The sequence below is a fragment of the Amblyraja radiata genome, chromosome 5 (assembly GCF_010909765.2).
Source record: "Amblyraja radiata isolate CabotCenter1 chromosome 5, sAmbRad1.1.pri, whole genome shotgun sequence".
NCBI lineage: Eukaryota > Metazoa > Chordata > Chondrichthyes > Rajiformes > Rajidae > Amblyraja > Amblyraja radiata.
This window is the reverse complement of record NC_045960.1, coordinates 75,097,628-75,110,753: the sequence shown is the minus strand read 5'-3', so window position 1 is coordinate 75,110,753 and position 13,126 is coordinate 75,097,628. Positions and strand designations below refer to the sequence as shown.

Below are 13,126 nucleotides of genomic sequence, written 5' to 3'. Positions count from 1 at the left end.
AAAAACTTACTTTGTCCAATTACTTTGTCCAATTACTGAACTTTGTCAATAATGTAGCTTTAAAATATCAAATAAAATAGTGTGGGATGTTATTATTAATGTGCAGAGGAATTTGCATTTCTGTGTGTTCAATGTAAACAACTAAAGCTTCATTCGTAGGAAAGATGATAAGAAAACTGAGTAACTAAGTGGAGTAATAACCTATTATGTATCAACTTTATTTGTATTATTTGTATTTGAGAGAAAGTTCCATTTCAATAAAATGATTTCAAGGAAAATTATAGTGTTTGTCATACTTCCAAGGTCAGTTATTGTTTCTTCATGAAACCTTACTTATTTTTGGCCATGTAATAGTTGTACCTTTATAGGAAACAGCCTATCATCTAACCTCCCAAGTAAATAAAATAATAGCCATATTTATGGGGAGGAATTAGTCTTTGGCTGCTCATGCTATACGTGCTGTATGCTGTTGGAATCTGACCCATTAGTTCCATTCACCTCTGTCGAATGGATGACCTTACATTTTCATATAATCAAATCTATTTGCCACAGTTTTGTTTATTCAAATAAGCATCCTGTGTTTGCAACTTAATGTTGCCATTCACACTGTGCACAATTAACAAACCAGTACATGGCTTTGTATCTCTGCTCTCATTCTTCAAAATGCCAACAGATACACAGCCAGTTTCTGCAACCTTCCTTCATTAGCCAACAGGCATATTGTCAGTATTACATAGAAACATAGAAAATAGGTGCAGGAGTAGACCATTCGGCCCTTCGAGCCTGCACCGCCATTCAATATGATCATGGCTGATCATCCAACTCAGTATCCTATACCTGCCTTCTCTCCATACCCCCTGATCCATTTAGCCACAAGGCCCACATCTAACTCCCTCTTAAATATAGCCAATTAACTGGCCTCAACTACCTTCTGTGGCAGAGAATTCCAGAGATTCACCACTCTCTGTGTGAATTTTTTTTTCCTCATCTCGGTCTTAAAAGATTTCCCCCTTATCCTTAACCTGTGACTCCTTGTTCTGGACTTCCCCAATATCGGGAACAATCTTTCTGCATCTAGCCTGTCCAACCCCTTAAGAATTTTGTAAGTTTCTATAAGATTCCCCCTCAATCTTCTAAATTCTAGCGAGTACAAGCTGAGTCTATCCAGTCTTTCTTCATATGAAAGTCCTGACATCCCAGGAATCAGTCTGGTGAACCTTCTCTGTACTCCCTCTATAGCAAGAATGCCTTTCCTCAGATTAGGAGACCAAAACTGTACGCAATACTCCAGGTGTGGTCTCACCAAGACCCTGTACAACTGCAGTAGAACCTCCCTGCTCCTATACTCAAATCCTTTTGCTATGAATGCTAACATACTATTCGCTTTCTTCACTGCCTGCTGCACCTGCATGCCTACTTTCAATGACTGGTGTACCATGACACTCAGGTCTCGTTGCATCTCCCCTTTTCCTAATCGGCCACCATTCAAATAATAGTCTACTTTCCTGTTTTTGACACCAAAGTGGATAACCTCACATTTATCCACATTATACTGCATCTGCCATGCATTTGCCCACTCACCCAGCCTATCCAAGTCACCTTGCAGCCTCCTCACAGCTAACACTGCCCCCCAGCTTCGTGTAATCCGCTAACTTAGACTGGAAAGCCTATCAATCTTGCAAAGTGCACAACTATAACTGAGGAGGCCATTCATTAGAGATTGCACTGGATCTCTTATGATCTTCAGTGAAATAAAATAATAGACAATAGGTGCAGGAGCAGGCCATTCGGCCCTTCGAACCAGCACCGCCATTCAATGTGTTCATGGCTGATCATCCACAAATAATGGATCATTATGAGCATTTGAACACAAAGTGGAGGATTGAGAACCTGTGGATGAAAAATGGTTAACTGGAAATCTGCAGCATACAAATTGGATGAAAACTGCATTGTGATAAATTGGATGATTAAAACTGAAAAACTCTAGCAAGGGAATTATAGTGGTAGAACTAAGGCTACAATATTAAAAACACCATAGTCTAAAACAATGCCAAGATCCAGAGGTAGTCAACCATATGACATTATACAAGCAACACCCACAGCCATTTGGGTCATCGAAATTCGCCCCATGGCAATTCACAAATCACTACCCAAAACCTTGAGATACAGAATAAAACTCACTCTTATGAATAACAAATAAATAAACAGTGAATGCAAAATAACCAACAGATTTGTCCATTTTTATTTTCGATCGCACGGTATTGTCTGCAATAAGACTTGGATATGATGTCGCCGTGTTGAATGGGTTAGCAGTCACAACCAAGTCCATCCTTTGCTGCCGCTACCTCAGTCTGAGGACACGTGAACAGACATCCCAACGAGATAGATGGTTTTCTAGGAACACATCCCCTCCCAGACGCAAGAGTTGTCTGTACTTAAACTTACCTTATACGAACAATCTTCATAGAGTGCAATGCTCCCTCTTTTTAGAAAAATAGAAAGGACATTCTTTACATATACGTGCACAGTACCATTACAGATTGAACGCAGTCATGTGTTTTTCCAATCTCTCACATGTCCGCAATAGTGCTGGGGTATCCAAAATGTCACTTGTATATCTCTCAGCAGTCAACACTCACTGGATTAGACACAAATGCTGGAGTAACTCAGCATGTCAGGCAGCATCACTGGAGAAAAGGAAGAGATGATGTTTTGGGTTGATACCCTTCATCAGGCTCTGAAGAAGGGTCTCAATCTAAATTGTCATCTATTACTTTTCTCCAGAGATGCTGCCTGACCCGCTGAGTTACTCCAGCATTTTGTATCTATCTTTGGTGTAAACCAGCATCTGCAGTTCCTTCCTACACCCTTCTTTAGTCAGAGGGTGATGAATCTGTAGAATTCTTTGCCACAGTTGGCTGTGGAGGCCAAGTCAGTGGAGATATTTAAGGCAGAGATAGATAGATCCTTGATTAGTATGAGTTTCAGAGGTTATGAGGAGAAGGCAGGAGAATGTGGTTAAGACGGAGAGATCAGCCATGATTGAATGGGGAAGTAGACTTGATGGTCCGAATGGCCTAATCTAGGTATGTTACAATACTTACCTTCAGCGGCGCTGCAATTCTGTCACTGGCCGTGTGCGTGATTTTGGCGCGTTTGGGGGGGGGGGGGAACGGGGTTAAAACGCGTTTTTTTTCCGACCTGGTCCTGGATTATATTTGTTGGAGTGCAAGATGTTGCTAAATAATCGTTCCGACGGCCGTTCTGTGTGTTTTTAAAAAAAATTTGCCCGACAAGTTAATCGCTGGAGTCATTTTAAAATCAGCCGTCAATGCCGTCAATGCCGACAACGGGGCCAGATTTTATGTAGGGGACAGGTAAAATAATTTGAATTGAATTGAATTGAATGCCTTTATTGTCATTCAGACCTTACGGTCTGAACGAAATTTCGTGCCTGCAGTCATACATACATCATACAATAATAACAACAATAAACACAAATTAACACCACCACAGTGAGTCCTCCAAGCACCTCACTGTGGTGGAGGCAAAAATCTTAGGGCTGCAGTCTCTTCCCTCCTCTTCTCCCTCTGCGCTGAGGCGATTCCCCACCGGGCGATGGTACAAACAGTCCCGCGGCTCACCGAACCCCGCAACGGGCCGGTTCAAACACCGCGGCCCGGGGTGGTCGAAGCTGCCGCCCTCCAGTCCAACGGACGCAGCCGCTGGCCCGCGGTTCAACCCCGGACCCAGGTCACCGACGCCAGAACGTCGTCCCAGCCACCGGAGCACCGTTCCAGCCCCGAGCCGGATCGCCCTCACGATAGTGCCGTTCCTCCCTCGGGCTGGGCCACTCCGACGGGAGTGCTGTTCCTCCCTCGGGCTGGGCCACTCCGACGGGAGTGCCGTTCCTTCCTCGGGCTTGGCCACTCCGACGGGAGTGCCGTTCCTCCCTCGGGCTGGGCCACTCCGACGGGAGTGCCGTTCCTCCCTCGAGCTGGGCCACTCCGACGGGAGTGCCACAGCCCCTCACGGGAGAGTCTCGGCCCCTCGCCAGGCCGTCCTCACGGGAGCGCAGTTCCAGCCCCGAGCTGGGCCGCCCTCACGGGAGCGAGCCCAGGGCGAGTCCTGACAGGCTGCCTCCAGAGTCCTGAGGTCGCCAGCTCCGCCATTAGGCCTCAGCGCAGACGGAGGCAGAGAGGGGGGATACGACGAAAAAGTCGTATTCCCCCCAAGGGAGAGACAGCAAACCCCTTTTAAACCCCCCACCCCCCCCCCCCCACATAAACACAACCTAAAAACCAAAAACGCAACTAGACAAAACAAAAAGAAACAACACAAAAAAGTAAAGACAAACGGACTGCAGGCGAGCCGCAGCTGTTCCCAGCGCCGCCACTTCCGAAAGTAGTTTATTTTTATGTACAAAAGTGTTTCTTAAGATGCATTTAATTCACATTTTAAGTTGCAAAACTGTGATTTTTTTCCCCGAAGAACCGGCAGTGTATTTGCTGCCGATATGGGGACTAAAATCACCGCAACCTCAGCGTTCCAAATGGTCCCGTTCCAGAAAAACCCACAGGCAAGTTGATTTAAATGGCCATTAATTTACAGGTATTAAACATTCCTTCCATTTGGCCTATAAACCCATGACAATGAGATTTAAAAAGTATGTTATATTCTGAATTCTTGTGTGAATGTTATTTGGACACTTAGTCTATTTAAAAATGTTAATCTATTCTTAAGAAATGGATAGATGTTTAGATCTAGTAATTGAATTTTGTAATTATCTACAATTAGGTAACTAACTAATTATATGCTTTAATTTCAAGTCATCTAAGTAAGATTGTTTCATATTTGTTTCAGAATGCTTCAATCTATAATAACTGAAATTTTATTTCAGCTCTCTTAAATTTTAAGAAAGTTATGGGCTTTTAAACATGCTCGATCACAGCATTTGTGTTAAGTCAATGAAAAAGCAATAGGGAACAATGCCAATTTCCGAGTATGAAATGGCCATAACATTTTTAATACTAAAGATATGAAAGTGAAATAGGTGTCAAATTAAACTTCTTTTTATGCTTTATCTGATGGGATAAATTAAAGACTTGATTTTTTAAATCTCAAAATTTTGTAACATTGCTACCTAATCCTGCCATTTATGATCTTTTGATCTTCCACAAACACTCACTGGGACATCTTCTGGGCTTTCTGTGCCATTTCCTTTGAGGCTTCTTTCTGTCCTACCATCTTTTACTCAGGCAGCCCATCAGGATCAAGGATGACTGGGTTCAATTCCAGTTGAATAGGTTCTGAGATGGCTGATGAGACCAACAGTTCATTGGCTATATTTAAGAGGGAGTTAGACGTGGCCCTTGTGGCTAAAGGGATCAGGGGGTATGGAGAGAAGGCAGGTACAGGATACTGAGTTGGATGATCAGCCATGATCATATTGAATTGCGGTGCAAGCTCGAAGGGCCGAATGGCCTACTCCTGCTATTTTCTATGTATCTATGTATATGGACACATTTGCTGTGTTAAAGGTGGGGCAAGAGATGTCAGCACATAGGCACGGGGGTAGCTGGAGAAGATGTATGTTCCACCTACAGATTACACTGAGCTATACTGTGCTTCCAATAAATGAACTTGAGGTACTCAATGTCATCCTGAACACTCCTTCGCTGATTTGAGTAGTAGTGGCTCAGGGTTTCCAAGAAGCCAATGGGAATGATATCCCATTCTTATTGCGAGCACATTAGAACACTTTCATAAGATTTCCAACAAATATTGAATGTTTCGTGGATCGTGCATATTGATTTTTCCAATGTAACCATCATGCAGTAGATTTGCCTTTTTACACAAGTTCCCTTTTACAGCTACCGTCTTTTTAATTGGTCTTCCTATGAGGTGGCCTCTAAACTGTTTTCTTGCTCAGTTCCTCAGCTCATCTAGATTCTCTTTTTATGGTCCAAGACTCCCTTATGAGCCTGTCCCACTTAGGCGATTTGTCAGGCGACTGCCGGCAGTCGACTGAAAAATTGGTAACTGGAACGGCGACTGTTAAAGTGGAACACACACACACATTGCTTCATTCACTAGCCCGTTATGCAGGCGGGGGATAGGGCAGGTGGGGGGAATGCTGTCTGAGTGAAATTAACACAGTGCAAAGCCAAGGTGATACAGCCACACACCACGATGAACAGGAAGGTTGGCGCTGTAATTAAGACGGCTAAAGCACAGTGTACGGTAAGTCCTTTAAAAGGGGGGGAAGGGGGGGAGAAAGGGGAGAGAAGGAAGGAGAAGGAGTGGAGACAACTTTTAAGAAGCCAGAGATACACAACTGTGAAGCTCGGTGGACATTTAACATTACTGCTCGGTAACTACAGCTTACGTTTTTTTCCCCCAATGAGCCAATGAAATTCACCGGTCAGCTCCAGCTACAACCTACGAGAACCTACGAGAACCTTCAACCTCCTGGCAACCCAGTAGGACCTCCTGGTGACCCACCTGTGGCACGAGAATTCTCGCTACTCCCATGGCGGCTTCATTCTGGTCGCCTCTAATTTTTCAACGTTGAAAAATTTGCGGCGACCATAATGAGGCTGTGACTGGTTCCCAGAACGTGGGAAGTACCCACGACCATGACTCCCCGGCACCACCCGATAACATGTGGTGACCATGTGGCGACTGCATAGTCTCCTGCAGTGTAGATGAGTGTGCCTCTACTATATATATATCACCACACAGATTATGCATGCTGCACATTCCTTATGTAGTCCAGTCCGGATCGTCATCCCTACCCGCCCATAAGCCTGTGTGTGTCTCTCTCTCTCTCTCTCTTAGATTAGATATATGGCATAGAGACGAAAGCACAAGGTGTTTCCTCCGTGGAATTACAAATAAAAAACTATGAGTTCTAAACTCTATGTGTGAGTCTGAGCATTTCAACATGCAGTCGCCTAAAAAGTCATCTAAGTGGGACAGGCCCATGAGTCTCCCACTTGTGTATATATTGTAGGGGTTCTCTGTTTAACTCTGAGACGAGGTGATGAATGAATTTACACAGCCTTCAGGCATAATGATTTATTACACAGGCTCTGCAAACAATTTCTCAAACCAGAGAGTGGTTAACAAGTTGAAGCAATCACCTTTTACAATCAATATTAAAAACACTACAATTAGAAAGCTCATAATGATTAATGTGATTAGATACAAATGCAACCCAAACCTCATGGAGTTACTGTGGAACACAACCATTATGTGTCACTAGCAATTTCTTGATTAAAAGATTTGAAAATTGGAAAAAAAAAATCAATTTATGATCTTCATGATGAGCTAGTAATACTTTGTTGAGATTTAATTTTGTCTTCTTGCAATCATGTTAATAATAGCAATGGTCAGGAATAATACACCTGCAGTTGCACCAATCATCATCCCTAAGAGAGTACCATGAACCTGCATTCTCTCACAGCGATCACCGAAGTGCTGGTGTATTTGAGTCGAGGCACACCTAAAATGGAACAACATTGCAAAGTATTACACAGTGGATGAGCAAATGGGACAACATAGAACTAGTGTGAACAGCGATCGATGGTCAGTGCAGACTCAGTGAGCCAAAAGGCCTGTTTCCATATATTGAGTTGATTGGCAGATGGGATATAAGTGGAAGGGGAGGAGGGAAATGGGAAAAATAAAGGGGAGGTCATTTAAGACTGAGGTGAGAAAAAACATTTTCACCCAGAGAGTTGTGAATTTATGGAATTCCCTGCCACAGAGGGCAGTGGAGGCCAAATCACTGGATGGATTTAAGAGAGAGTTAGATAGAGCTCGAGGGGCTAGTGGAGTCAAGGGATATGGGGAGAAGGCAGGCACGGGTTATTGATAGGGGACGATCAGCCATGATCACAATGAATGGCGGTGCTGGCTCGAAGGGCCGAATGTCTTCCTCCTGCACCTATTTTCTATGTTTCTATATTGGGGTGGGGCAGGGAAGATGTGACTGATGGTGGGATGAGGTTGAAGGCAATGGAAATGTCAGAGAATGATTTGTTGGATGTTACAGAGGTGAAACGTAATGACCAGGATAACTCTATTCTTGCTCTATCTGGGTAGAGGGGGTGCGAGAACAGAGCTGTGGGACACACAGGAGATATAGGTGAGGGATCAATCCACTGCAGCAGGGGGGGAAAACCATGTTTATTAAAGGAAGAAGACATCTCAGATGTTCTAGAGTAGAAAGTCTAATCTTGGGAGCACATTGGGCAGAGACAGAGAAATTTAGGGCAGGGGGTGATGTGCTTGCAAGAGGCAGGGATGGGAGCAGGTATATTCAGGATAACTATGGGAGTCAGTGGGTTTGTAGTAGATGTCAGTCGATGGTCTGTCCCTTGTGATGGAGGCAGAGAGATTGTGAAAGGGGAGAGAGGTGGCAGAAATAGTCCATGAGAATTTGAGCACAGGGTGGAAGTTGGTGGTAAAGTTGTTGAAATCAAATGGTACAAGCGACAGCCGCGATGGAGTGGTTGATGTAACAGAGAAAGAGTAGGGTGATGGTGCAAAGGCAATTGGAAATGCTTCTTTAAATATTATAAAACAATCCACTAAAGTATTAACTACCTTGCTGCTCCTAAATATCCACATATAAGTTATGGAAGTTTCACATACCTACAACTTGCTTTTCCGTTCACAATAACACACAACCCGCCATTCAGACAAAAGCCAGGACCGCACTGCGCCCTGTGGGGTCTTTGTTGCTGTCGACTCTGTTGTACTGCCCGCCGCTGCCTTCCAGGGGACTTTGGAGGATGAACTGGCACTTCTGTATTAATCAGCGGAGTCAGATCTTTGGGGGAAAAAATATTCATTAACTTTTGTAGCGGAATTGTGGATGTCGATAATTGTTTCCCTTTCCTGATTTCTTTACTGCTCTCATGAGATAATCTCCATGGCATTTTCTCCATTAGGTATTGCCGTCCTCCAGTTTCTTCTTCAAGCAACAAATTAGACAAGTCTCTGGAAAGACAACTGCATGTACAATACGTGCTCATCACATTGAAATGGTTTTTACCATTAACCATTATGCATACTATCCAACCAAGGCCATCTGTTGTGTAATAAGGATCATTAACTGTGCCCCCTCTACATCCTAGGATATATTCAACATATGCTTGAGAGCATATATGCTCCTCCATTCCATGGTTTATAGAGTATCTAGCAATCATTGCAGCTGATGTCATCCCTTATGGCCTGGATTCATCATGGTTGCAAGTTTGACAAACAAAAGTGGACCCAGTCTGAAGAAGGGTTTTGGCCTGAAACGTTGCCTATTTCCTTCGCTCCATAGATGCTGCTGCACCCGCTGAGCTTCTCCAGCATTTTTGTGTACCTTGGACCCAGTCACACTCTGTTTAGTACAAAATGATCTGCAAATTGTTGTTACCATATCTCATTTTGAAAAATAAAATAGATTTAATTTGCTTAATGCTAAAATAAAATCAACGCTATGCAGCTGGATTTCCAGGCGTAGCAGTCATTGGTGCCTAAATGGGAATTAGAAACATAGAAACATAGAAAATAGGTGCAGGAGGAGGCCATTCGGCCCTTCGAGCCAGCACCGCCATACATTGAGATCATCGCTGATCATCCCCAATCAATAACCCGTGCCTGCCTTCTCCCCATATCCCTTGACTCCACTAGCCCCGAGAGCTCGATCTAACTCTCTTAAATCCATCTTTATTTTACTGATAGTCACGTTGCTTAGTAATAATTTGTTTCAGTATTAAACCAACCACAGTAAGAACCTCTTGACAACTGTCATTATTTCCCTTTGCAGTTTATATCTTTATAAAATGCTTCCACTAATAAAACTCTCTTCATATACTTTATTCAATACCGTATACTTGTATGCTTCTGTTTTGGTTTTACTGTTCACTCAACATTTTAGTAATTGTGCTCTTTATCCTAATAATGCCATTAATAAGTACTAATGTATTTTTACATAATATGTTTTAGACAAGCAATAACATTTGTTTCCCATGTTGCAATGACATAGACCATTAACTGTGTATTTTGGAGGAATTTAAACATTGCTGAATTGCTTCCTAATATTCTTTTTAAAAGATTGCAAAAAAACACAGAATTTTGTTGCACTGTTTGAAAAGCAATGTTGTTTTGCTCTTGCTTGCAATGCTATATTGCCTCAGGAACCGTGCATAACACAGGTCAAACTTCTCACTGCTGCCAGCACTGAGATGTGCAGCTGACAACTCATCAGTAGCACCGTAAAGCAACACATGCAATACCACCTGCACTCTTTTAGCCTTTTGAAGATCGCTGTTCGCTTTACCATGACTGCATAATGGACTCCTGAGGATATGAGTTTGCTCCTAGACTGACTGCCGAGGACCTCTAGTGGATCCCATTAACTGCAGCAGGAATGTCTTCTGTTCAGTGATCTGAGTCCAGGATAACTAACATTGCAATAATGACAAAGAGTCTTCGATCAGAAGTGGTCATTGTGAATATCTCTCCAAAGATGCTGCCTGAGCACTTGAGTCGCCTGGTCCTTATTTTAGATTTTCATGATCTGCAATTTTTTTGTTATTTTCATTGTAATTCATTGAAACAAAGTTTTCTTAAAGAACTACAATATTCCTGTTAATGTTTGAAAGCTACTGACCCAGGAATGATATATAGAGCGACCTTGTGGTCCAAGTCCATAGCTCCCTGAAAGTAGCAACACGGGTTGATAGAGCAGCAAAGAAGGTAAATATGACATCTCCAAGTTTGCGGATGACATAAAACTGGGTGGCAGTGTGAGCTGCCAAGAGGATGCAATGAGGCTGCAGGATGATTTAGATAGGTTGGGTGAGCGGGCAAGAACAGGAAGGCAGATTATTATCTGAAAGGTGTCAGATTAGGAAAAGGGGAGGTGCAACGAGACCTGCATGTGCTTGTTCATCAGTCACTGAAAGTAAGCATGCAGGTACAGCAGGCAGTGAAGAAAGCTAATGGCATGTTGGCCTTCATTGTGAGAGGATTTGCGTTTAGAAGCAAGGAGCAACTGTAGTTGTACAGGGCCCTTGTGAGACCGCACCTTGAATATTGTGTGTAGTTTTGGTCTCCTAATTTGAGGAACAACATCCTTGTTATTGAGGGAGCACAGCGTAGGTTCACCAGATTAATTCCAGGGATGGCTGGACTGATATATGATGAAAGAATGGGTCGACTGTGCTTGTATTCACTGGAATTTAGAAGGATGAGAAGGGATCTTAGAGAAAAGTATAAAATTATAAAAGGACTGGACAAGCTAGATGCAGGAAAAATGTTCCCAATGTTGGGGGAGTCCAGAATCAGGGGTCACAGTTTAAGAATAAGGGGTAGGTTATTTAGGACTGAGATGAGGAAAAGCTTCTTCACCCAGAGAGTTGTGAATCTGTGGAATTCTCTGCCTCAGAGGCTGTGGAGGCCAATTCACTGGATGTTTTCAAGAGAGAGTTAGATTTAGCTCTTAAGGATATGGAGAAAAAGCAGGAATGAGGTACTCAGTTTAGATGATCAGCCATGGGTCGAAGGGCCGAATGGCCTACTCCTGCACCTATTTTCTATGTTTCTGTTTCTATGTAAAAAAAAACATATATTCATTGGTTGGGGCATTGAGTTTAAGTGTCCGGAAATCACAATGCAGTTTTATAGGACTTTGATTTAGAGCATTGTGTGCAGTGCTGGTCACCCCTTTACCAGAAATGTGAAGTCTTTCGAACAGGTGCAGGAGCGGTTTACCAGAATGCTGCCTGGATTAGCAGGTAATGGCTACTTAAATTGAGGCTTACTTCATCATTTTCCATTTGAATTCTTGGCAATCCAACTTCAATGTTTTATGATGCTTCTCATCTGGTGAACAAATAACACTCACTTGTCCTTGTTCGTTTGTGAGTATTAGAGTTTGCCATTATATCGTAAAGATGGTTTTGGAAGATGTATTATACAGGATTCATAGACATTGAGTAATTCTGCAATGTGGGTCTCGGCTAAGTAGATCATGCGTGATGCTAACACGAAAGGAGTGATTCAGTGATTTTGGTACTCCTGATATCTGGAGAAATTTCATATACTGTATGTAGCCTAAATAGGTTCTGAGACTATTTGTCAGAACTGAGATTGACCGAGAAAGTGGTTTTCCCTGACTTTCAGATTTCCAATGTCTGCTGTTTTAATTTTGTTTTACCTGAAGCAGATAAGCACGAGATGTTACATTTGGGGAAGTCAACCAAGGCAGGACCTTGATAGTGAATGGAAAGACCATTGGGGGGTACCGTTAGAGCAGGGGGATCTAGGATCGTAGGTAGGATTGTAGGTACATATTTACCTAAAAGTGATAACACTGGTTAATTTAAACCAAACTCAAGAGAAAATATGGGAAGAATCTTACCATGAACTCGACAAATATAATGAGTTCGTCATTTTTTAAGAAACTTCTACGGTGAAGCTGTTTGGTGATATGAAGTTGACCATCCCCAAGACATACTCCGGTAGCAATCGCATGTGCTATCATACACTCCAGTCAATGTAGGTTTGTCCCAATAGAAGGTGTCATTTTTTTCTGTAATTAAATGCACACAGTGTCATACATAATAATTCAGTGCCATGCTATCTTAAATACAAATGTAGAATCCTGTGTATGAAAAATTTGAAGCAAATATAGCAACTTAAGGTTGCGTCAATCTTCAAGTGAAGAATTCAACTGGGTTTTATATGATTTTAAAATACTCTTGACTAAGGGCGTCATGGTGGTGCAGTGGTAGAGTTGTTGCCTTACAGCACTTGCAGCGGCAGAGACCTGGGTTTGATCCCGACTACGGAACGTTCAGTATGGTGTTTGTTCGTTCGCTCCGTGACAGCGGTGGATTTTCTCCTAGATCTTCGGTATCCTCCCACACTCCAAAGAAGTACAGGTATTGTAGGTAATTGGCTCGGTATAAGTGTAAATTGTCCCTAGTGCATAGGATAGTGTAATGTGCGGGGATCGCTGGTCGGTGCGGAATCAGTGGGCCAAAGGGCCTGTTTCCGCGCTGTACCTCTAAACTAAACTACACAAAAGTTTGGAATAAAAAAATACAGATTTATTTGA

The 13,126-nt window shown here is 42.8% G+C and overlaps 1 protein-coding gene across 1 annotated transcript in view; it reads right to left on the bottom strand.

Moving 5' to 3' along the window:
* Nucleotides 1–9,497: 9,497 nt before the first annotated feature.
* Nucleotides 9,498–13,126, bottom strand: part of mep1a (meprin A subunit alpha) — a 47,559-nt gene continuing 43,930 nt past the window's right edge. Inside the window, 3 exon segments of the mRNA XM_033022070.1 lie at nucleotides 9,498–9,536; nucleotides 12,428–12,485; nucleotides 12,487–12,598. Of these exon segments, the coding sequence (XP_032877961.1) occupies nucleotides 9,498–9,536; nucleotides 12,428–12,485; nucleotides 12,487–12,598 (209 nt within the window).